This window comes from Nyctibius grandis, chromosome 18, assembly GCF_013368605.1.
Source record: "Nyctibius grandis isolate bNycGra1 chromosome 18, bNycGra1.pri, whole genome shotgun sequence".
NCBI classification, from domain to species: Eukaryota; Metazoa; Chordata; class Aves; order Nyctibiiformes; family Nyctibiidae; genus Nyctibius; species Nyctibius grandis.
Genome location: NC_090675.1, coordinates 4765639 through 4790820, shown reverse-complemented (window position 1 = coordinate 4790820; position 25182 = coordinate 4765639). Strand labels below are relative to the sequence as shown.

The 25182-nt window shown below is 52.0% G+C and overlaps 1 protein-coding gene across 1 annotated transcript in view; it reads right to left on the bottom strand.

The window, feature by feature from the left end:
- Positions 1–6337: 6337 nt before the first annotated feature.
- GTF2IRD1 (GTF2I repeat domain containing 1) overlaps positions 6338–25182 on the bottom strand; it is a 41964-nt gene continuing 23119 nt past the window's right edge. The window contains exons 13-26 of the mRNA XM_068415514.1: positions 24962–25051; positions 24356–24409; positions 23833–23889; positions 22773–22956; positions 22481–22532; positions 22225–22279; positions 21286–21369; positions 20114–20297; positions 19467–19495; positions 10602–10679; positions 8827–9019; positions 8298–8335; positions 7217–7353; positions 6338–6510 (exon numbers count right to left, since the gene is read on the bottom strand). Of these exons, the coding sequence (XP_068271615.1) occupies positions 6436–6510; positions 7217–7353; positions 8298–8335; positions 8827–9019; positions 10602–10679; positions 19467–19495; positions 20114–20297; positions 21286–21369; positions 22225–22279; positions 22481–22532; positions 22773–22956; positions 23833–23889; positions 24356–24409; positions 24962–25051 (1310 nt within the window). The 3' untranslated portion in view covers positions 6338–6435. The remainder of the gene's footprint in view (positions 6511–7216; positions 7354–8297; positions 8336–8826; positions 9020–10601; positions 10680–19466; positions 19496–20113; positions 20298–21285; positions 21370–22224; positions 22280–22480; positions 22533–22772; positions 22957–23832; positions 23890–24355; positions 24410–24961; positions 25052–25182) is intronic.

Below are 25182 nucleotides of genomic sequence, written 5' to 3'. Positions count from 1 at the left end.
GTTAATTCAGCTCTATAACAAAGATCTCCGAGTGATGCAGAAGCCAGCAGTGCTTGTGCCTTGTGCATTCAGCCAATCCCTCAAATACACTTAAACTATTTTTTTGCTATTAGGAGGAAATTAGATTGGGAGTTTGCCAGCGATTCTTTATCATCCAAGAGGGGGTTTTTGGGTTGTTTTTTTCTGGGGGGGGTTTTCTTCCCCCCTTCCATGCTCCTCACCAAGACATCTTTGCCAGCGTAATTTACGGAGCCTACATCAAGCCATTGACAAACAGACCAGCAATTTGGGCAGCTACATATTTGATACGAATACCCACAACACTGGAGGCTGAAAAGGGATTCTTGTCTGCAATTAAAGAAGACAGACCTTTCTACTCAACCCACATTTCTAGAAGAAAGGAGTTTGGGAGTGTTTTTGCTTTACGTTACAGAACAATTTCATTGGCAGCTAAACTGAAAAAAAGGGGGTTATAAAAAAGTAAAAAAATCCCAACAAAACCACCGTCCATCCCCGAGAGGTGACATTCCCAGGGAGGTGCCTGGCATGTCAGCGCTCCACACAGGAGCTTTCTCACACATCAGTGCCATCCTCCGCAGAGGCTTTCCGAGGCAAACACCGGGCCTCCTTATTTATTTTTGGCTGAACACAGTCGGCTGTCACTATCACTTATACGCCTGCAGATCTATTAGCACTTCTAAACATAATCAGCCGATTACATCCTTATCTCCAATTATTCTGCGCTCAGGTCTATCGACATTTGGGTGTGAAGAAGAGGGTCTGTTTTTGTCCCGGTTGCAACAGAAGACAGATTTACTGATGCAGACATCAGCAACATAACCAGCAGCTTAAAATGAGCCATTAAAATCAGTAGAGCAACTGCGAGGAAGCTCTCTCCCATCAACAAGTCAGATGCACCTCTGTCCTGAGGATTTTTTAATCCTTTATAAGACCTTGAGCCTGCAGCCAGCTCTCCACAGACTGACACCAGCACTGCCAAGGTCTATCCTAGGGCTGGAGGTTTCCAAGCTGGCAAGCCAATGGAGTATCTTTATGAGAGAGAAGAAATCCTGTGCCACCACATAGCAAAGCAGCGATGGTGCTGCATGCGGCAGTGGTGGTTGTTCCTCGTTCTCCTCACCTGTTTGGAAATCAGTTGTGTTGATTTTGTCAGAGAAAACCAAATGAGAGCTGAAAGGCAAGACCGAAGGAGTCCTCACTGCTTTCCCCAGCACAGGTCACCTGCGACCTCCCAGCTCTTCCAAACCCCAGGAACAGAATCATGGGGCAGATCTGCACATACTTTCACAGCTGTGTGTCCAGAGCACCAAGAAGAGCAGGAAGCCTCCATGAAACATGCCTCCCTACCAAGAGCACTTCCCCAGAGCAAGCCCTGGGTTACACAGGCACGGCCATGCTCGCTCAGGCTGCGGGGCTGGGTCACAGCAGAGGTGGACGCTACTGTGGTTGTGCACAGGTGGCCTGAGAAGGGAACAGGACAAGCACAGGCAACGCTTTCCCCAAGTACTCACCCAGACACCAGCTATTTTGGGGAGGTTCCCACACTTGATGGCATTTGCCAGCTTGGTAGCCCTCAACAGATCTTCCTTCCAAGTTACTTCTCCAGCCTCTCCTTCAGCCCACACAAATTTCCACGGCATCCTGCTGCACAGATGCCTCCCTGATCCTTGATGAACCATTCCCAGCACCCTTCCCCTCTTCCTTTTTCCCTTAAAAACCTCCTGCCAGGCCCTTCTCAGAGGTGTTAATGTGCAGGTTAATGAGGAGCCTCGTTACCCTCCTGTGACCACACAGCTGCTACCAGGGCAGATGTCCATCAGTCTTCTCTGCCACCATTTGCCACTAGCAGAATAGGGTGAAGCAGCAGAGCTGCCTGCTCGCTGAGCCTGCCGACAGCAGCGCATGTGCCGCAGCCCTGTGTCTCCAAATCCCGCAGGCAGCGATGAAATCCCAGCCCCTGCCATGAGGAACATGAAGCCATTTTAGTAAGATGAATGGTCTTGCTGGGGATTCAGCCCGTCCCTTCTAGGAGTGCCCATTTCATAATCTTATCGGGGAAAAAAATAATAAATAACTTTAACGATGGCTTACAGAGATTCATTCCACTTAAACATCACCCCTCAAAAAACCCCACTCATGAAAAGACGTTAATCTTCGCTTGAGAGCGCGCCAGTTCAGTTCAGCTACATCAATCTGCCTTTATACCCCACGGACCTGTTCATCTGAGTCTAAGACAGCTGTTTAATACGTTCGTTTAACAAAAGACTGAGCTACTCCACTGGCAGTGTCTTCATGAATTACAGCACCACGGCTCCATCCCCCCGATTGACCCCGGAGCCTCCAGCGTCATCGCTGCCCACAGCTCTCCCGTCCAGCAGCACAGGCACATCAGTGGAGTTTCTTTCTCTGGATTAGGTAATCCTAATCAATAGGATTACAAATTTAAACTGAAAGGGGTTTGAGCCGTTAACCAGAGAACATAATCCAAGAAATGGCAAAGCCCAAGTTATATGTTAGATACAAGTTATATGGGGAGGAGAGAGATACAAGTTTTATATATATATATATATATATATATACACACACACACACGATATATGGGGGAAGGAAAACCATGGCTGAAGGTGACACAACTTGCAGACACACGAAATAAATAAAAGTCACTGCGCTGTCAAGAGGCTGCCACCACTGGGAAGGCTCCGGTGCCCGCGGTGCTGGAGAAAGAGCCCACACAGAAACCTGTGTCTGCTCCTTACTGGGACCACAGAAAATTCCGGTACGGAAAAGCATCCGCCAGGCAGTCTGCTCCCTCGCACCGTCCAGCACACCGGCACACAATGGGCTTTAAACCCTGCTACAGCGGGGCAGGCACATGGGGTTTGACCTGCGGGAATGCGCTGAGCCCCAGCCGGAGCCTCCCGGGAGCTCCTGGGGCAGTCGAGCCTTGGCACCCCCGGGACGGAGCCTCCCACGACACCTCCCATTTCATTAGCTTTAGCCTTTGATAAGCAACATGCTATAAACTGTATAGGCTACAAAGGACTATAGGTAATGTATACACTAGCCACGCTGCTGGAAGGGGCTGGTTACTGCGGGGAGGGGTGGGGTGTAACGACTGCTGGAGAACAGCCCGAAACTTGATTGTATCTCAAATCAAGTCTTACTTTGGCATCAGCCAATAAAAATTAAAAAAACACCCAAAGAAGGAAGCAAGACCTGGCGCTTGGCTGCATTATTAGTTTCCCAGCCTGGCTGTGGCATCAGGGGAAGGAGGCTCCCACACGCACCCAGCCAACCGCGCCGGCCTGTCGAGCCACTGCCAACAACCCGTGATTGCTCCGAAAGGGTTTGCAAAGTGTTTCCTCGCAAATGCCTTCGGGCTTCTGAACAAAAGCCCAGATGCTGTTTATGCTGTTCTCCAGCATCTCGGTGCACTATATTTTTTAAAAATGATTTGAATCAAAGCTCTCATTCTTTAATTAAACTCCATTTAGCTGCCATCTGCCTGGGATCAAAATGGCTTCATGTTTTGCAACTCTTAATGAGGATTGTTATTGGATTTGTAAACACATAAACAACAAAAAAACCCCCACCAAAGTCTTTGAAAAGTAATAAATGAGGAACATGGCTCAAGTGTTAAGATCTGCATCTTCACTCATCTAATTGTAATGGAGCGGATCCCATTCAGCAGATAATCATGTTATACACAAAAACTGGGTATAAAAATACCCTGCAACTGCAGGATCGAGATTAGGGAAGCTGCGAGAATTACAGCTGAGGGAAAACAGTAACGAAGCAAGACCTGTCATTTTTCCACGGTGGGAAGGGTCAGCGCTCCTGGGTCACGAGCAGATGCAGGCACCGAGGGTGGGAGTTTCCCACCCCAGCCACAGAAAATGAAAAGTGGATGTCGTCGCCCTGAAACTCCCTGAAATTACAGCTGGAATTACTGCTGTTCACTCCCCAAAATGTATCTTTTACCAGAACCCAGCAGCCTCAAAACCCAGCCTGGGGATACTGGAGGTGCCAGGCAGCCGCGGAGCTTCCCGGCCGAGCAGACGGCGCAGGGCATGAGCTGCCCTTTGGTGCGCGGGGCTGGGGGCACGCAGAGCTCCAATTCACGGATCAAGAAACTTGGGGAAGAAAACCTGAGCCCAGGGCACAGCCAGCCTTCCCCTGGCCCACGTTGCTAACCAGCTCTGAGCCGGGGATGCCGGCTGGGGGAGAGGCAGGGCAGGGAAAGCGCCCTACGCTGCCCCCTTGCTCAGCTTCCATTCCCTCTTCGCATTTACAGCCTTCGCAATCACATTTGGCTTTCTGAACCAAATCCTTAGTCCCCAGCGTAGCTCCCGTGCCCTAATTTACCTCCACTGCCTGCCTTCACCCCCGCCTTTCAGCAGCAGTAATTAGGGCCCCGTGCAGGGCGCGGCGCTCCAGCCCTGCACCCTGCGAGCAACCTCCCCGCCACCGCCGGCATGTTCGTGGGACGCCGGGACCGGCAGCAGAGCTGGGGCAGCCTCAGACATCTCCCCTCATTACTGAACTGTGCCGCTGCCTTCAATGCCACGGCATCAGACCTTTATTTTTTTTACGGCAAAAAAAGAGAAAAGTCAAACTATAATGAGTGTGCCCACTTAGGAGACACCTACTCAAGGGGGTTTGATCTGTGAATAAGCCCCTTTCGGACATTTGTGAAGAGAAAATTGTATTTTTACCTTTGAATCCTGTTTCTTTGTTTCCTAATTGGAGATGCCACAGGATTGAGCATCAGGCAGAAACATGAAAGACTTCAGATTTTGATGCCAACTGCTCAGATGTCAAACTGTATTTCTAATTGGGGTCACTGAGACAGATCCTTGCCCTTCTTTCTGCTGCCGCCTTTGTGCCATCTCCTACATTTGTTTGGGCTTTTATTATCTCACGTGATCATTTGCATCTAACTCCACAGCAAATGCAAGTCCAGAGCCAGGAAATAAAACTGCAGCTCCCTTGAAACACTTCTACCCACCATCAAAACCCTCCTGTGGCCTGAAAAGACAAGGACCAAAACCTGTAAAAAAAAGAAAGCAGCACATTGCACTCGGAAACGCTGTCACGAGTGACTTGGATCCTGTGTCTGCTACCGTCCCCGCTCCAGCAGACCACGGCTGCTGCTTTTGGGGCAGGTTTGCTCCATGAAAAGCCTGTGACCCTTCCCGCAGCCTGGAGGGGCACTCAGCATGGTCACTCCACAGTGACATTGGGTGTTGCTGCTTGGGATGACACCAAAGCCACAAGCCCCAGGGCATGTTGATTCACGGGTGGTTCCTGCTGGGCTGCATTTACCTACACACAAGCCAGGATGTTTCTTCTCATTGGCTTCTCACGCTGCCCTCACGCTGGCATTAGCTCCCGCTGCGTCTCACCCGTGCGCGGCTCTCAGCGGACACAGAGCACAAATACGTGTGGTGGTTGGAAATAGTGGTCGGCACCATCAGCTTCTGCTGCCAAACTCTACAAGTGGAATGGAAGTAAAACCGCAGGAATTTCAAATAATATCCCTCAATGTACTGGGTTGCTTCTTACATGGGGCGAAGCTGCCCAGGGCACGCGGAGAAGCCCAGGGGCTCCCCTGGACGCTCTCAGCGATGACACTCGCAGCTCTTGGCCCAGCACTGTGGAACCTGTGGAGCAGCGGTGGGATCAGCCCGTACTTACTGTGGGACCTTCCCCCCAATAAGGCAAAAGCCTCTTAGAAAATCAGAAACAGGGAAGAACTTCACCGGATGAAAATCTTTTCCTGGTTCAGAAGCTGGTTAAACGCAGGCAACCGAAATTGCTCCTGTGCCTTTCCAGCTCTGGGGTGGCAGGCGGCCGGACCCGAGAGGGCTTGGGGGGATCTCGCTTCTTGGGGGCCTGAAACCTCCTTCCTGCTTAATCCAAACCCGCTTCTGCTCCAGAGCCAACGGGACTCGCGGGCGCAGGTCTCCGGTGCTCGTAAGGGCCGGTTCCCTTGTCTGTCACCGCTGCAGTTTGGTACCACTCCTCCTGCAGCTCTGCCCATAAATTTTTACACCTTTGATCTAAATTAAATGAAGTATTAAAACGTGTCAAACCTCTTGGTTTCAAGCACTGGTGACACTAAGGATTTTATTGAGCAGCCAAAGCATGACAAGATCTGTCTGGGGGTGCCCTCCTGCACTTACTCTTAGCTATAAATGCTATTTATCAATAATATACGTAATAAAATAAGTACTTTTAAGAGCAAGGCAACACTTTTTATTTTTATTTAAAAAGGCCTTGATGGCAGGAATATAGTGTAAAAATCATTGGAAAAACTAAAAGGCATTGATACATATTGGAATATACACTTTTTACATAAATTACATTTATTTATTTATTCTTTCATTTGAGGTTCTTATTCGGTATTGAGGTCTAATAGTTAATAGGTCCTGGGATCTGGACGTTTAGACCACCATAGTCTAACATGTACATGTTCATGGGCCATTGCTGAAAGAGAGGGAGAGAAAAAGAAGGCAAAAGTCTCTGTTAGGACACAACACAAAACCATGCACACATCAGATCTCTGACATGTTATGAAAAAAACCTTCTACGTTTATATTTCTCTTGCCTTTTTTTTTTTTTTTTTCTAAAAAGCATTTGGTATCATCCACAACCAAAGCCAGGCCCTGAGGGAGCACAGTTGGATGCATCTCCCTGATTTCGTTTCCTATTTTTGCAGTTTCGCTGCATGCCGGAGCTCCGCATCGCTCCCGGGACGGAGCCGGAGCAGAGCCCGGCACAGCCCAGATCACAGGGGAACCACCGGGTCCTGCTGAGAGGCACCATGGGGCCAAGGCGATGCCGGAGCACCCATGTTTTAACCCAGTGGGGTCGGGGGATTTGCTCGAGCCTGTCTCAGGTGCGGCTCCCAGTAACGCTGAGCATCCCCCCGAGGCACTCGGCAGGATGGATGCGGGAGAGCCCAGAGGGGCGGCGGGTGCTTTGCTCCGCTGACCTCCTCCAGACAAACCCGGCAGGAAAAAGGGAGCCCCAAAGGTGCGTCCCCTCCTTCGCCAAACCTGCTGGTGCCATTTTACATCACACTTTATAGTGTTTGTCAGGCGGAGGGAGGTGGTGGCGGTTCGAGGAGAGCAGCATCCTGAAGCAGAAAGATAGGTAGGCAGTAACCCCCCTAATATTTGGAAGGCTTTACCACAAGTGAGATCTGATTTGTTGATGATGTAGACTCCATATTGGAAGAGGAGGAAGAGGAAGATGAGGAAGAGGAAGATACCGAGTTCCCTTCAGAGATCCTCTTCCGCTTCCTTTTGGGAACGCTGGTGTCTTTCTCTGCAGGGAGAGAGGGAAGCCATGAGGTGTCTGAGCCCTGCGAGTGGCCCCTAAATGCGGGGACCCATCCTGCCACTCCGACCTTGCCCCCGCTCAGCATCCCCCCGTGGTGATCCCCTGTGCCACCGTTGGTGACGCGGGCTTGGCCTCCACGACCTGGCGTGGAGCTCCTAGCTTTCCTCAGGCACCGGCCATGAAAATCCTCAAAACAGGCAAATCCCAAACTCCAGCACTTGCAGAGCCTGATATCCTACAGACTTGTGTCCATGCTGGATGCTTTGGGGCTGTGAAGGTGCCAGCTCTGATGAGGATATGTCCATATATATCTGCACATATGATGTACCCATATATATCTGCATATATGAAGTTTCTCATGCATCTCTCTTTACATCAGGTTGCAGGATGCTCTTGCTTGCCGTATCTCTCTCCTCTACCCAGCCACCTATTTCCATAAAACTAATAGGATCTTAATTATCTCTGGGACTGCTAATTCTGACACATTTGATTAAAACTGGATGATATTTATTGGGGAGAATGGGACAGAAAGAGAAACGCATTCGCAGCGATCACAGAAACCTTGTTTCCTTAGAAGCTCAACTGCTAAACGATGGCTCAAATTAAGGGCTTTAAGCAGTGAATAAATTACTCATGGTGAGTAAATTGCTAACGGGAAAGGGATAATCAGATCCTCCAGAACAGGCTGAAAGTTTGAGTCTAACAGCCCAGTCTCTCCCCAGCTCTCAGAAGTGCAGCCCTCTAAGAGGATGGTTTGCTCCTGAACAGATGCTGAGCCTGACTTTCCCCAGGCAGGATCTGCTCCCCCACCTCCCCTGGGGGACGTGGGAGGTTCGAAGGCCTCCCCACGATGCCCATCCGTTTTGCCCCTATGTTCTCCCTGCCGCAGGGCAGGGAAAGCCTCGGTTATTTCTTAGCCCTCCCCTTACCTGTCTGTTTGGCCTCAGTGCAGATTTCGGCAAACGGCCTGTGTAAGAGACAAGCAGGGTCAGAGCCGGCGGGACCCCAGCGTTTCTCCCCGACGTGCCTGTGCTGGGACACAGCCCACACCCTGACCCCGAGCTGCCTCCTCCAACACCCACCTGTGCGGAGATAGGACACGGAGCCTCCCCACCGCTCCCCAGAGGGAAGCAACCCCAAATAACTCAGCTGGGTTTCTCAGCCATCCTGTTATCTGCCCCATGCCGTGTCCCTTCCCAGCATCATCATCTCAAACTGCACAAGGAAGAGGGGATAAACCAGCCCTACTGAGGCTTCGCTGTGCCCACTCGTGGCCAAACACCTCCCTGCAGCACAGGACAGTGGATGCTGGGGATGGAGCGGGTCCTCTGCGGGTACGTGGTGGCATGGCCCCACTCCGGTGGCCCCGCGGTGACTTACCCCGCTCGCGGCTGGAGAAGCAAGGGCAACGCTTAATGAACAGAAACCTTCCACGGTCGCAGAGCTGGGGGAACTTACTGGAGCTGGTTTATAATCACCATCCGGATGCTCTCCCGTGCCTTCAGGATCTTCTCCAGCCGATGGATGTCGTAGGTATTGGGGTTTCTGAACGGGATATCATCTGGCAGCCCGGTAACCTCCACAGCATCAGGACTGTCCCTGATGAGTTTATAGGGCACCATGACGGGCCGGTTCAAGCCCAGAGCCTCCCCTGTAACAGCAGAGCAGAGGACAACGCACCGGCTTTACCCCGCAGAGCTCCGGATCCAACCAACTGAAGGACCAAGAGCCCTGGGAGGACTTGGGGAAGCCACAGCTGCCATGATGCCCGACCTTTGCTGCAGCCATGTCCCACCCAGCCCATTACATGTCTGCCTGCCCAGTTTATTGCCTGCTCTGTTAGCCTTCATTTAGAATCCTGCCAGGAGCCTCAGGTGAGGGCTGTTTCACAGCACCAGCACTGGCACACCCACCTCTGCTCCGTGCAGAGCATACCCATCACCACGCTTGTACCAGCCCGCGGCTGGGCCAGCAGCAGCAGCGTGGGAGGAAGCCCAGGAGAGAGGGCAAATGGGAGAGATTTGCCTGTCTCCTCTCGGCTCTGGCTGTCAGCAGTTTTGGGGGTCACCACATTGCTCCTGCCCGGTTTTTAATCACTTTATCCCTTTGGCCTCCACAACATCCTATAGCAGTGAAATACCACATCCTATAGCAGTGAAATACCACATTTTAATCCCTTGCTGCATTAAAAGTACTTCCTTCTGCACAATTTAAACCTGCTGCCCACCTCTCTGGGTACCCCTTTAGTTCCTGCACAGTGGGGAGGTGTGAACATCCCTCCCTCCTGTGCTGGTCCTGATTGTAAGAGCCTGCCCTCGCCTCGTGCCTCTGCAGCCCCCAAACCTGAAGGTGTGAGCCATCCCTCAGACACATTTCTGGCATTCCTTGCAGGGAGTTCATCCCTAGAGCCCACCTGACATCTTGTGCTCCATAAACCGTGCCAGGTCCATGGGAACACAGGGATTTAGGGATCTCCTGTGGGCTCAGCCCCGCCATGGGGTGAGGGCTGCTGAGCCGGGGCAGATGGGGATGCTCAAAGCACGGGCACCAGCCTCCCCGGGGAGCTGTGCCCATACGCTGGCACCTCCGAGGGGGTAAATCCACCCCCAAGGCAGCACACAGCCGTGCATCCTGCCGTGCATCCTGCGGCATCCCCCCACCTGCCTGTTATTCCTGCTGTGCCTTTTCCCAGCAACGGGGGGAAGGTCAGGTTTGCTGGCCAGCACAAGGAGCCAGCAAATGGCATTTTCCAATCTTCTTCAGTCTCCTGGCCTCCTTTTCCACTGTGGCTCCAGTAAGCTTTTCCCCAGCCGTGTCCCGTGTTGGGCTGCGGCTCCAGCCTTGCTGCCAGCCCGGCAGGCAGAGCAGGGCACAGGGCAGGCACGCTGAGCGCACACACCACAGCTCACGCTGGCTCAGGACGTGTTAAAAATGCATCAAAAGCTGATGCCAGAGTGAACAAATCCTGCTCCTCGGCTGCCTTTTTCCAACCTCCCTCCCCTCGCCAAGGATGAGCTGTCAACAAGAAGGTCACGGTCCCACCTGCCAGGAGCGAGACATGGCAACGTCCCTGGGGACAGGCTGTAACGTGAAGCAGTGGGACGAAACCTGTGCTGCAGCAGACTGCCGGCGCTCGGCCTATAAATAGAGGCCTTCAGTCGAATTAATTTTAACTACGGCTGCTGTCAGCAAAAACAAACCCGCCTGGCGAGGCGTGCAGACGAGAGACTCACCGTATTTTTCATTGAAAAGCTCTTTCACTTGCTCTCGGAGAATCACCTTCTCTCCGAGCCTGTTGGCATCGTCCTCATCTGCAAAGCAAAAAAGGACAAGGAATAAAATACCCCGTTTCTTTCTGAGCCCCTGGCAAACCCATCCCACTGTCACAACGTGTGACAGTGTCTCTGTCCTCCTGCCCCAGCGCAGTGTGGGGACACCTCAGAGGCGGCTGCTCTGAGCTTGCACCTTGCGTCGCATTTTGGAACCGTGCAAAGTAGCTATAAAATGCTGCCAAATCTGCATTTTCCACACGCTGCCATGGCTGAGAGCATTTTACATCCACTTTGCGGTGCTGTAAATGACTGCAAAATATGCAAAGCAACAGAGACTCAGGCCCTCAGTGCCACGAATGCTCCCACAAGTGATATCAAGGAATGAGATAGCACTTTTATAGCTGGGCTCCTAAGTACAGTATTGTTTTATAATATGCCATATAATCAGCTTGGCTTTACTAGCTTTTTTAATTATCCTCATCGTGCCAAACAGTTTCTCCTCCGTTCTCTCATTTCAAACAACGTGCCTATGTCAGTAGATTTTTCCCTCAGCTATTCAGCATCCTCAGGGGGCTCCAGGAAAAACAACTGGGGTCAGTACCAGCCCCCTTTGATGCTTTTTCACCCCGCAGGTATAAAGCACTGAGTAAACGAACCTTATCTGCCTCTCGCCGGGATCACCCCTCCAGCACGGGGCTGGCTCGGTGGGGCCTCCTCTGCCGTGCACAGAGGCATCACCACCATGAGCCTCACCGTACTCAAGGCACGCTTTTTCATCCAGGCTGCCACGCCACAGGGTGGGAATCCAGGATGGTTCTTTAAAACATCAAGGTGAGCTCTGCAAACGTCAGCAGGAGGGACCCCAGCATCCTCTGCCCCTGGTCTGCAGCTATTTAATCTGATTTTGAGCAATCACATGATTTCGATTTTGGTTTTACACAACCACGTGGCTTGTACTTTTTGTTTTAAACCCAAGCTGAAAACCTGATGCGAGTCCCTGCCTCCCTGCACGGGGCCCAGAGCCTGGCGCTCAGCACCTCCAGCAGAGATCACACACCTTGGGCCGCCCTGCTGCCAAGGGTGCTGGAGAGAAGCTGCCACCCTTAAATCTCTGCACCCTACTACTGCAGGCTACGGCCTCAAAAAACCCTCTTCTCCACCTGGGAAACAACAGTTTTGTCTGGATATAACTAGGAAAAAAAAAAGGGAGAAATTTCTGTGAAGGAACCTCAGGGCCACGTCGCGCTTCAAATCCAGAAATAGCAACAAAGCAGCCTGAAAGGGATGCAAAACCAAAATAAAATAGGAGAAAATCAAAGAAATGTCACCAAGGAGCTCTGATTTCAAGACCCAAGACCCTGCCTCGCGGTGCCGCTCCCGAGGCTGCGGCAGGCCGGTGGGGGCAAACCCTGTGGGCTCCCTCTGTGACTTCCTTGTCATCGATGCTCAGTTTCTGGGCTGTATATACACACCCATATGGATGTGTAGATGGTAGCAGACAAAGAAACACCAAAATTAAGTGTTCTCACTCATTTAATTCTCTGGGACTAAAAACCGCAGCAGCTCTTTCCTTTCCACTCATGCCCCGAGCGACCCGAGTGCAAGAAACAAGATCCCAAGGGGTTTCTTTCCACTTTGCGGTGGGCAGGGCTCACAAATTCCCATCCAAGGACACCAACAAATGCCATGAAAAACCTGGAACTGAGCATGCATAACAGAGAAGCCAGAGAGGAGGCTCTGGCTGGTGGCACCGCTCCCCAGGGACCTGGCCCTCTGTCCCCAGGCAGCTCCGGCCAAGAGGGATCTCCATCTACCTTTGAATTTAGATGTCTGGGTTTGGGAAATAATTGAAAGGAAGCCACTGACACCCCAGGGGTGTGCTGAGTCCTTCCCATAAAGCAGGTTTATGCATGCAGCTGGCTTCAGCTCTGTGCTATCAATTGTATATATATTTTTAAATTAAAAAAAATAGCCACTCGATTGACTTATTTTTTTGCCCAATCCTGCTTGTGCGAAGCGAGGAGCCCCACTCTCTCCATGGCCACTTACATACAAAGTGGTTGTATTTTTAAAGCACTATTTGCTCTTTTCCAATAGGACTTGTCAGAGCTCAATGTTTCTTTTAGAACCACCAAGTCATATCTAGTTGTTACTAAAAAGGGGGTTCAGGTGTCTGTTGTTGGGCAACACAATCCAAAACACCGCCTATTCTTCTAGTAACTTCAAAAAACCACAACGAAACCAAATCCAAGGTGTCCCATGGATAAGGAATGGCTTGTCTGGGTTCACGATGCCACGTGCATAGCTGCGGCATGGCCGGGCAGGGTACCCAGTGGAGCCTTCCTCCTCCCCGTGCCACATCCCGGGGTGCTGCTCCAGGCAATGCATGTCCTCCGCCCGGCCACCACGCTTGGAGTGACAACCTCCCGTTATCCAAACACCCAGCATGATGCCTGTTCCATTGTGGAAACAGCCACCACCCAACACATCCCGCCGGGAAAGCAGCTCAGGTCCCTTCTTCAGGCAATCCCCGTCGTGTCAAAGAAATGCTCAGCCAGGCAATCGGCGTGCTTACAGCGGGCAGGATCTGGCCCTGAAGCTTAAGAGGATAAACACACACCTCCTCGCCTTCCAGCTTCAATGGGTGCAATTCAGTTACACCCTTGCGTAAATCCGGAGTAAACCACTGACTGTACTCAGGCTGTTCCACAGTAACTCAGGTTTAAATACAGTTAGAATTAGCTCAACATATGCATGTTTTCAAAGCGGAGCTATAAACTTGCGGGAGCAGGCAATTAACATCTAGACATGCAGCCAGAATCCCAGCTGATGGGAACAAAGCTGGATCTGCCGGAGATAACGCTGTGCCCTGCTGCAGACACAGGCAGGAGAGCTCTTCTTTACTCCTGGAAATTAGTATATATGTTAAATCCCTGGAGCCTACATGACTACACACCAACCCTGGCCCAGAGCATGTGTTAAAGCAAAGCAAAAAACCCCGAACCCAAATCTGTGCAAGCTCTCCTTGTGAATGGACAATGACACACGAATGAGCTGAGGATAATGTGGCAGGTTGGTTTGTTTGGAGCAGAACCAGCACTGATGCTCAGGGACTGCAGCAACGGTGCTTGGAAATGCAGAGAGGATTAATAACAACAATAAAATACTGTTAAACACATCCTGCATCATTCAGTTCTTGGTATCACAGGGAAAGAGAGCAGAGAGGAAAAAAAAAATACCTGAAATTTGGGGGTTTAAGACATTTTCATTCCCATATTAAAACGCAAGTGCATTTCTTGTCTGCTACCATCTACGATGCATCAACTGAGCTACGTACCATTCAAGGCAGCGTAGGCTTTTTCCAATGATGTTATCCGTCTAGGGGCTACAGCGCAAGTTAACGGAAGACAAAAAAAAAAAGAGAGAGAGAAAGAAAAAGAGAGCCATGAGTGCTGCAGCTTGGTTTCTTGGTCACAAACAAAAGCAAAACCCAGGATAACGCTGTCCCTAGCAGCTTAAAATTCCTCCGGTCCCGAGGCCCCTTGGCACAGAGATGCTTTCAGTAGCTAAATAACTGCCCGGTGAGCTGAGCGGGCACACCAGGGACCTGTGTTGGGATATGCCTGAGCCCGCGAGCATCCCTTGAGCTCTGCCACGCTCCTGAGCAGCTCAAGGTCCACACGTGCCCAGGGATGCGAGGCCGAATTGCAGCGTTTACGGCACGTGGCAAAGCAGCAGCAGTTGTGCTGCGTGGCTGTGCCGGAGGAGTAAAAAAAAAAAAAAACCTGAGGTTAAAGCAGATGAAAAGCAAACAGGGAAATTGTGTCAGTTCTGCAGCAACGGGGGAAAACACGAGAAAAAGGGATCCCGAAGGAGAGGCTGGCACTTGCCACCGACTCCAAACTGATGAGCGATATCAAAAAGAAACGAATTTCCTGGGGAAAAGCAGCAGCGACAGGGCTAGGGCCAGGATGTGCACAATGGGCCAGAGGAGAAATGAGGCGGCTCATCACGCCGAAGCCAGGAGCCCCGGGGAGAGCCGGCGGGGTGGGGAACGGGGGCTGCGGGTCATGGCACCAGGGTGAGGAAGGGGCTCAGTGGGGAGGCTCTTTCTGCCAAACTGCAGCACATGGGCACCAGCAAATGGGAGGGGCTGGGGGGCGAGGGCAGGGGTGTGCGTCCAGATCTGCTGAGCAGAGATACGAGCAATCTGAAGGAGCTCAAAATACGCATCAAACATCTCAAGCGGGCTCAGGAAAGCAGAAACCCTTCGATTCAGCAGCACCAAAGGAACAGAAAAAGAGAAAAACACAGGGTTTTGCCCAGGGCAGCTGCAGGTGCCCTCGTTTCTGTGCAGACCGCGGTGAGCCGGGGTGCTGAGCCGCCGGGGCTGCAGGCGTCAGATCCTGCCATAAGCGGCTGGCGGCTGCAGTACGGCCGCTCCCTGCCAGACCCAGCCGGGAAATAAGTGATGCTGCCCATCACCTGGTCCCCCAAATCGCAGGGTGACACACACCCTGCCCCCGTGGGCACCCTGCGGGCAGCACCCACCACACCAAATGTTTAGGCAAATATACAATGTAAAGGAGGAGAGATGCAGAGGGGTCACGTCGGTGCAGGGAAAGCCAAGCTAGAGTCCAAGGCAGGAGGGAACGAGGTCCTGGCATAGCTCCCGTCAAGGAGGAACGCAGGCAGGAGCATGGGCAGGAGCGCAGGCAGGCAGCGAGGGAGAGGAGCCCACAGCAGCATCTTCCCCATATGGATCAGAAAAGGTTTCAGAAGCATTTCATTTGGTGGGCAGCAACTCAAAGGCATTTTCAATATTTCAGGTGAAGATTTCAAGGTGCCATTACGAAATCACACTGATTAAGAAAGATAATTAAAGTTTTTTGTCCTGGTAACCCACATGTGCTGCTCAGCCTTAACCACGGCAGGCATCCCACCAGGCTCCTGGCCGCTGCGCTGCGAGGTACAGAGCGCATCCCAAAGTGCCGGACCACAGCCGGGATGGAACGGCACCCACCTCACCATGTGCTGAGCACCCTGAAAAACAGGGGGTTTTGGGGTCTCTGAAGGACACAGCGGGATATGAGGCTGGCAGGGAGCAGGAGGGAGGCAAGGGCAAAGCAAACACAAGGGCTGGGATGAGCTGGGCAACGGTTCTGTCTTCTCATCAGCACGAGGACGCCACGCACGCAGGCGAAAGGGAAAAGGAGACACAAAATAGACAAAGAAAAAGGTGACTGGAATCATGGAGATGCTTATAAACAGGCTTTGAAGCTCCACAGCTATTCACACTACCTGCTTGAATTCTCACCTTCAGACTAGAAACGCTGACCAGCTGAACACTAAAAAATAATTCAACCCGGATAACAGGAAGACGGATCAGAAGGAAAAATAATCCAGCTGCTCCCGTGGGGGTTAAAAGTCAGGGCTGGGGGGTGAAGGGAGAGGGGCACGGACTGTGAAAAGCAACCTGGTGATGGAGCATGATGTGCTCAGCTCCCATCACCGCCCCATCAAGCACTTCTCTCTTTTCTTTTTTTTCTTGCTAGGAGTTTCCAAGGCGAGGCACATCTCATCAAAGTCTTGAGGAGGATTGTGCTCTTGTGATTTAAAAAAATACATATATAAAAAGGATGCCTGGATGTGTGGTTTTTTTAATTAAAGAACACTGCCTGCCCTACTTTATTAATTGGAGTATGGGAAATAATCTATCAGGGTGGTAGGGAGTTTGGGGAATAGGACAGATGGAGCTGGTGTACATTTTCAATCAAAGCACATAAAAATTAACATACAGAAAGATTTTGTGTGTGTGTGCTACATTACTTCTGCTGGATATTTTTTTTTTTTTTCAAAGGCTCAAATTAAGCCTGTTTTGTAGCTCTGTGCCTCAGGAAAAGAACAAGAAAGGATAAGTGCTGTGTTTATAGCGCTGGAGCTTCACCCCTGCTCGCTCACTTCTGTTTTAATGCTGAGAGATTGTTCTGCTTTGAAAAAGGGGGTTTGAAGGTGTTTGTCGCAGAGCAGATACCAGCGGTGGGGACAAAAAAAATTGGAAATCAAAAGGAAAATCTCTGGATGCCAGGAGGGTTGTGCTCCTGGGTCCAAGCCCCCGGGGAGCCACGCCAGTGAAGCGCTGGCAGAGGCACCAGTGACCTCAGGGCCATGTCCCACCATCGAAAGGCTGCAAAGGCAGAAGGGGGTTGCTGCCACTGACCTCCTCCGGGCACTGGGGAGCACCACTGGCTTTGTTTTTCCAAAAACAGCCTCATTGCCCCCAAAAAAACCCACCTTCTTCTGCAAACAGCATCCCTGCAGGCACGCATGCCCCCCAGCCACCTCTGCACTGGCAGCCTCCCCCTCCCTCCACTGCGACCCATTGTGGGGAGAGACCATCTCAACAGAGAAATTACAGATAATCTTGAGAAAAAAAGCACACTTGGTGCTCAGATTATATTGAAATCCTTTTATCTGTTTCTGTCGCACTTAAAGAAATGGGTGTCCCCCAAAGAGAGAGGTAAGGAGGCCGGTCCTCCATGGTCCTGCAGTTATCTGGGATGCTCTTTGCAATGCAGGAGGTGCACAACTTGTTTAAAGCAAATTAAACCCCATAATTTAACCTAAAAGCAACTAAAATCACCCCAATATGATTTAAAAGAAAAAAAAGAATGTTAAATTTCCATTTTTCCCTTAAAACGTGTACTTTTCATATAATTTTTGACCTAAATGATCCACAAAAAACATAAGCTCCCATATATTTATACAGTCATCTCCTAGGCTTTCCAGCTTTTAGACACCTTTGCAATGCCATCCTGCTTGGGAGTAACTATTGCTTTCATTTTAACGCTCCTCTGCGAAATAAAAGTGATTTTCATCGATTTTGTTTTAATGCCAAGCACGCACTTCTGCTGCTGCCCTTCATTTTACGTGGCATTTTACTACACAAGACTGAGGTAAAGAGAACACTCTTAAATTTAAATTTTTAATGATCTATGGCTAGTTGGAAATCATTAATTTTGTTAAGGCAGATGAAAAGCGATCAAAGCCAAGGCAGTGAACGTACCGCTGTGTTACCACCATCCGCTTTGGTGTAATGGGGTGGAAAAGCAGAGGAGAGGTTAATTGCTGTCAACAGGGATTTTTTTGGGGGGCAAAATACAAACAGCCTTTTTCTCAAGAAGACATTCCGGTGGTAGTCTAACTACTAGGAAATAATTCTAAATCCTGTAATTGTCTCCGAAGATTTAGCAAATATATGAAATAGCCCATAACAAATTGAGATGTCAAGTAAGAAAACCCCTCACCTGCGACTGCTCTCATTTAAAACTCCTGTGAGAGGAGAGGGCACGAAGCCCCGAGGCTGGCAGGGATGCTGCGACCTCCTCCCGAGCCCGCTCGGGTACCACAATAAACAGAATAAAATATGCCTTTGGGTTTGTGCTAGCACGGGCTAGCCCGTGGTGGGAGCGTTCAGCTGGAGAAGGGAGGAAAAAAAAACATTGTGCATCGAAAAGAAAATCAATTTCCTCTACATCTCTATCTATCAGGCTGCGTTTCCAAGCCAGCTGGCAGGGTGAAGTATTTGCCTTCTGATGTGCTCCTTTGTTAATGGTGTGATTTGTGTCAGATCAGCGTCTCTTAACGTAATTACACCGATTACGGCGGAGGAACGGGAAGACAAGATGCGGCTGGAGGAGCGGATACATCCTCGGCTCGCTCCGGCATTACAGCCATGTAACTCTGGAAACCCAGAGTTCTGCAAAACCTGCATTTCACCCAAGGCTCGTGTAAGGTCGAGCCAGCACCTTGCTGCTTAGGACTGAAAGACTGGAAGTGTAATCCCAAAGCCTGCGGACCTCTTGTGAGACCTCCCCATCAACTCGGCTGGGCCATACACGGGGATGCAGAGGATCAAGACAGGGACCGTGCCCTGGGTTGAATTCCTCAGCCAGCTCGCCTTTTGTCAGAGCCCTCTCGGGCGTCTACCACCTTTTTGCTGTTCCCAATAAGGGCACATAAATGTTTTCCTCTCTGTCATATTTGTCTTCCCTAAATTGTGCCATCCCCATGGAGGCTAGCCAAGAAAATGGGAAGCCATCAATAAAGACGACAATGTTTTTTGCACCCATCTGTGCTCTTCCAACAGTTGTAATTACAGACATTTAAAACCGAGACAGGTTTTTACCCACGTTTCTGAGGGCAGCTCTCTTTTCTGGGCAGCCTAGAAGCAACAGAGCTGCCACAGCGATGCACGGGGAAGGACGCGGCTCCGTGATGGGGATTTCTGCAGCTGGGTGCAGAGCGCAGCCCAGACACCCCGTCCTCCCCTCTCCCACGTCTCCCCCCGTATATCCGCACGCAGGATGCCCACAGGCCGGAGAGGGCATTCACTGCCACGCTGCTGCAGCCCGATGCAGACCCTGTAGTTAACCACCCCCTTCCCGTGACCCTCCCTCACCACCGAACCAGCCAGCTCATTGCAACACTTATTTATTTTAAGAAAACACTTAAGAAAGCAGGTGCTTTCTTAAATACAGAACGCAGATCCCTGCCCTAGATTAGCTCTTGAAAAACACCGTCATTTCAAGGCAACAGCGGCAGCACCGATGGGTGATGCTGAGGCCAGCTGTCTCGGTCAGGGGAACTGCAGCAAATGCACCAAACAACAACAAAACCGAAGTGGGAAGCCCAGGAAAGTAAAGTGAGGGGCAACCTTCCTCCAGCTGATAAAGTTATTGCGCACCATCCATGGGTTACAACCCCCTGACCACCACCAAACACTTGGCCAATGCACTGCTTAGGCAAAAAGGCATAATCTCTTACCGGGTTTGGGGATGAGTCCTTGAAAAGGCCTGTAAAAAATAAGGAAAAAAGGAGATTGATTTTCCAAGACTGGCCACGGGGAAGCCAACACACCTGGACCAAGCACCCTCCCGCAGCCCAGGGAGCGTTAGGGATCAGCCTGGCCTTCGCACGCTGTGCCACAACTCGGGAGGGAGCGGCAGGAGCTCTGCGCTTGTGTCCATCCCCTTTGACTGCAAAACCCGCAGGGCCCCTCACAAATGGCCGGTGCCCGGCACCTCTCCGAGCGCCGCGGGACCCCCAGTGCTGCCTTTCACCACCAATAAACCACTCAACGTTTCTCCTGTCTCAAGCCTCCTAGAAAAGGGGCTGGGATTTCTCTGCCCACACAACCATCGCACCGAGCACCGTTTTCTCCTGCCAGCACCTTCCTCACCACCTCCCCAGGCAGTGGACAGGAGGAAAGAGCAGGAGTCTCTATTTGACGGTCCCCTCCTTTCTGTCGAACCATTAGCTGCCACCCTTAATTGCTGTCTCAGGGGCTGGAGGCATTTACAGTATTGACAGCCCTGCCCCAATGGGGCTGGCAGAGCCGGGGGTGCATTTAGGTCGGCTCCCTCCTCTCCCCCTCTTGCTTGGCAGGGTGGCTGACACCTCTTGCCACGTACCTCGTCACGGTGAATTTGATTTTATCGGCCACGGCCAATATCCTCTCCAGGTTCTGCGAGCCGAAGGTGCACGGCTTCCTGAAGGGGATCCCGGGGGGCAGCCCCTCTATAATCACCGACCCCGGATTGCTCTTGATCCGCTTGTATGGCACTTGCACGGGGTATTTAATCCCCAAGGCCTCACCTGGGAGAGAAGCAAGCAGTAAGCCAGAGGGATGCCAGGGATGCCATTTCTACCGCGGCTCTGGCTCCATCCCTGGCCCCGCCAAAGCACGGCGCGGCGTGGGCAGGCTGCTCAAGGCAGCACGTCAAACGTTAGATCAAGGACCAACATTTTCAGGCCACCTCCACAACGGGAGTGGAGGGGTCCCAAGACAGCCACGAGCACGCAGCAGAGCTGTGGGGCCGAGGAGAGGCACTGTCCCGTACGATGATGCCCATGTGGTGCAGTGGAAGGGCTGGACAGCCGCTGCTCTTTGTTTCATTATTTGGAGACAACTCCATGGGCACGTTCCCTCTCTGAGGTCTGGCTGCAGAACCAAGGCTACACATTTCCTTGCAAATAACTGCTCTTGCAGGTGCCTGGGAACCTGCACAAGTCTTATCCCTGCCTAGAAAGCGGGGATAACAGCATTTCTGTGCCTTGCTTGATAAAGAACAGATGCTGGGGCAGGCAGTCTATGGGGGTGCCCTGGAGAGCCCGGGTAGGTGCCCTGGGGACAGGAGAAACATGATCTCAACTCCCAACACTCCTGCGAGTGCTCACTATGGCCCCTCCTTATTCCTTCCCCAACCTCCCGCCACCCCCTGCGCTCCCACTGCTCCGCAATTCTCTGCTAATGAATTTACCATCGTTGCTCTTCATGGAGGGAGGGTTAAAAGAAAAACCAAACCGTGGCCAGGGAGGGCCAGCAGCAGGAAGGGCTGTGGCACGCTCTCCATCATGGGCTGCCCTGTGCTGCACAGGAGCCACCTACACAGCAAGCGCCCGCAGCAAAGAGCACCAATTCCCAGAGCCACTGGCCCCTCCCCGGCCCCACAAGGTGCCGGGCACTTGAGGGGGACACGAGAGAAAGTACCTGGCAAGGAGGAATCGGGAGGAGAGGGATAGGGAGCAAAAAATTCAGGAGGGATAAGGGGGAATAAAACCAGCTCCCACCCTGGTTTCTCACCGTATTTCTTATTGAACAGGTCCTGGACTTGTTCCCGCAGCGTGTTAGCAATGTCTATTCTGGAAAGCCTGGCATCATAATTTTCTGTAAAATAAAGAAACAATTATGGACTTCTGCTGGTAAATTAAAAGGCACTCTGTGACTTTTAAGTAATGCCATTTTCTAATTATAGGAAAGTCCTTATCTTGCAATTAGCTAATCTCTGGAGTGGGCCATTCAAAGTCCTTAAAAAATAATCTAAACAGAAATATGTTTTTTTTTTTCCCCGCCTGTTTGCTAAGAATAAAAGCTGCATGAAATCGAAGATTCAGTTGAGATAATTACCGGCGTTAAAATAAAACGCACTCCAAAGCCTCTCTGAAAAGCCAAAGCCTTTGAAAAGCCTCCGTCCCTCTCTGCAAACCCTCACAGGCCCCGTGGCCCAAGGAAAGGGATGCTCCAGTGGGGCGGCGCTTGTCCCCGAGCCCGTGACCTTCTCACCATTGCTCCTTCCCCCCACGGAGCCGCTGTGCTGGCTGCTGGTGCGCACCGGACAGGAGAGGTGCTTGTGCAAACATCGCACAGGTGGAAAAAGCCCCAGAAAAGGCAAACTCCGAGGCTTGGAAGACTTAATTATGCATCCCACAAGGTTAGACGGCGAGATAAGCAAAGCCGGTTAATTAGGGGAGCATCCAGAGTGCTTCGAGCCTCTTCCTTGGGCCTACGGGACTGCCCGCCCCAGCTGCACGTCTTGTTTTCTGGTTGTCTGTCCTTCCCATCCTCTCACCCCACCTCCTTCTCTCCTCTCCTCCCTCCCATCCTTGCCTTGCTCCTCTGCCAACCCCCCGAGCCCTGACGCCCTGCAGCCGCTCCCTTCCCACATCTGTTTGCTCTATGCAGCCCCCGCAATGGGCCAGGCGCTCTGCCTCAAACTCCCTCCAGATGCCTCCAGGCCCTCACCTTGGAAGCTCTGTCTCTTCACAGCGTCCTCCAGCAGCGCCTCGCTCGAGTCCCTCTCACCAGCGGCTGACACAGGGGACATAAGAGGAATTAGGATTCACGGTGCCGCCAGGGGGGACACGCAGGAGGGGGTTTCCAGCCAAAAAACAAGGTGGGGAGGGAAGGCAAGAGATGCGCTGTAGGAAAACGCTCTCACTCCTCTCCTACCTAGCCCTTAACGGCCCGGCTGCCGGGCGTCTCGCAGCCTACCTTTGGCTGCCGGGCTGTCCGACGCCGGCTCCTTTATGCCCTCCGCCAGCAGCTCCGGTCTGGAAAATAGCGAGAAGCAGAGGGTACGCGAGTGAGCTCCCCGGCCAGCAATACCCCGCTGCTCCAGCATCCCCGAGGACAACACTCCTACAGCCACAACTCACTCGCTGTGTCTGCCTCACGCAATTTTAAAGCTCCTGCAACGCAGGGGGGAACTTTGGAAGTAATTTTCATGCTGACAGACTCTTTAGTGAGCAGGAACATCCTCCTCAAGGGGACGGCCACTCTGCCCACCTTACCTTTTAATGACAAACTGGATGTTGTTGCTCGCTTGCAGGATCTTCTTCAGCTTTGCAATCCCAAAGCAGTTGGGACGCCGTAGCAGGATGCCCTCCGGCAAGCCCACAACAAACAGGTCCTCGGGGTACATCAGGAACTTGGAGTAGGGAACTTTGACCGGCTCTGATATTCCTATGGCTTTGGCTGCGTGGGGACCAAATCTCATTAGTTTGCTGGACCTCCACAATGGGACAAAGCAGCAGCGAGGCAGGAAGTTGGTGGGGAGATGGAGAGGTTTTTGGAGAGTTTGTTGTCACTGTGTGCCTGGTGGTGATGTCCCTGATGCTGGCAGGCACAAACCAAGGGAGCTGCCGGGAGCTGGTTTTTGCATGTGCTGCATTAACACAGCCTGCTTTTCGGTGGCACCATCAAAAGTGCTTCCTATAAAGGCTGCAAGAGCCTCTCTGTGAGGCAATGGGACCCCATGTTCAGACCTCCATGGACATCCCTCTGCCAGATGAGGGGACAGGGAATGTGCCTGGGGGTGCCCTACCAGCCTGTACAACCCAGCACAGTGAAGGCTCCCTTCGCTCTGCTAAATATTGCCAATAAGGCACGTGTGACCTCAGGTGTTTTTTCTGGGTTAAATAACCTTTCTAATAAGGGGTGAGCAGAGCACGCTGAGTGCCAGCCCCTGGCACTGGGGTCCCACCAGGTTTCCTGGGCCGTGCCACGACCACCTTGGGTGGAAAACCCTCTCTGATATTTCATACAAGTGATGGGGGGAAACACTTTGGTCCTTCCCTCTGCAGGAGGAAGGCTGGAGGTCACGGCAAAAATCCCTGGGCTGCAGCCAGCAAAAAGGCATCAAGGAAACCAAGGGGAAGAGCTGCAATAACAAGGCCCGGGGAGATTTCAAATGCATTTGTAAGCCCAGCAGACAGCAAATGAACAAATTAGATTGCACCTTTACTCAGCTGCTGGTTTGGAAATGGTAGGTGACATTTCTGAGCAATTAGGAGCTCCCCACAGCAGAGGCCGGCACTCGGTATGATGAACATGTGTTAATGACCATCTTACCGTATCTCGCGTTGAACAAAATTTCAACTTGTTTCCTCAAATGACTTAAAACGTCCCCTATACCATCTGCAAAAAAAAAAAATAAAGAAAGAAAAAGAAAAAGAGAAATGCTCTTAGAAATCAGCTGCCTCCGGGGCAAGCAATGCACAGGGCAGGCGAGCAGCCCCTGAGCCCTGGCAGAGCTGGCCACACGCTCTTCATGCCTCCCAAACTGGTGCCAGTCCTCTGGCAGCTGCCTGCAAGCTCATCGCCAAGCAAGGAAGGGCAGTGACTTGCCTGCCACAGAGCTGTGCTAGCAGCAATGAGGAAAAAAAATAGGGGAAAAGGTAAATCCGGGCAAGACAGAGGAGGACAGAGCCCAGGAACACAGCTGTGCTCTTCTGCGCTGAGCTTTTCCGAGGCTGAATGCTTTGCTGGTAAGGTAGGAAGCCCAGGAAATCCAACCCGAAATATATCTGTGTTCATCCATCCTTCCAAAAACTTGCAATGATCAGGTGATGCTCGGGATTCATCGCACACTCACCTGATCCCTCCATCTGCTTGTCCTCGTGTTGCGACTCCTCGCTGGACCCTTTCTCTGTCCCTGCGAGGAAGAGGAGGGTTGGTGGTGGCCAGTGTCAGCAAAAACAGACCAGATGTGAGCAGGAGGTCTCCGGGTCCCCTGCAGTCACCCAATCGCCCCCTCCCCTCATGAAGCTCTGAGCACACATCCCAGCACAGGCTGAGGCTGGCAGCATCATGCCAGGAGCTGCATGAGTGGAACAAACCCATCGCCTACACCAAGAGGTCTGCCCGGTTCGGCGTGGGCCTCCTGGGAGAGGCCAGACCCAGCACTCGGCATGAGTGAGGGCAGCCACAGTGCTGGCACAAATCACCCAGGGTACACCCCAGTCGTGAGCCAGGGTTTGCAGCAAGCTGGGGCTGGAGAAGGGCTGGGAAGGAGCGGGGGTGCTGGAAAAGCCACCAGAGTTTGTCTCTCAGAGCTCCCAGCTGACCTGATTGAGGCCACGACTCTGGAAGCAGGTCCCAACTCCATCCCCTTGGCTTATAAATGGTATTTACTCATTTCTGACACACACACGAGCTCCTGTGCCCCCATGCAGTCTCCTGGATGCTTCATTTCTGGTACCTGCCACTGTGTCTAGGATGTAGGCCGACTCCTCCGAGGCCATGTGCGTGGGCACCGGGTCGTGCATCTCATCTGAACTGGGCGATCGGTCTGCAGACAAAACCCGTGGGCAGCTTTTGTGTCAATCATGGGGGCACCATCCCCAAAACAGAGTTCAGAGGGTCGTGGCCCATCAGCAAGGGCTGAGCGAAGGGTCCCCTGCTCCCGGGAGCCCCGCACAC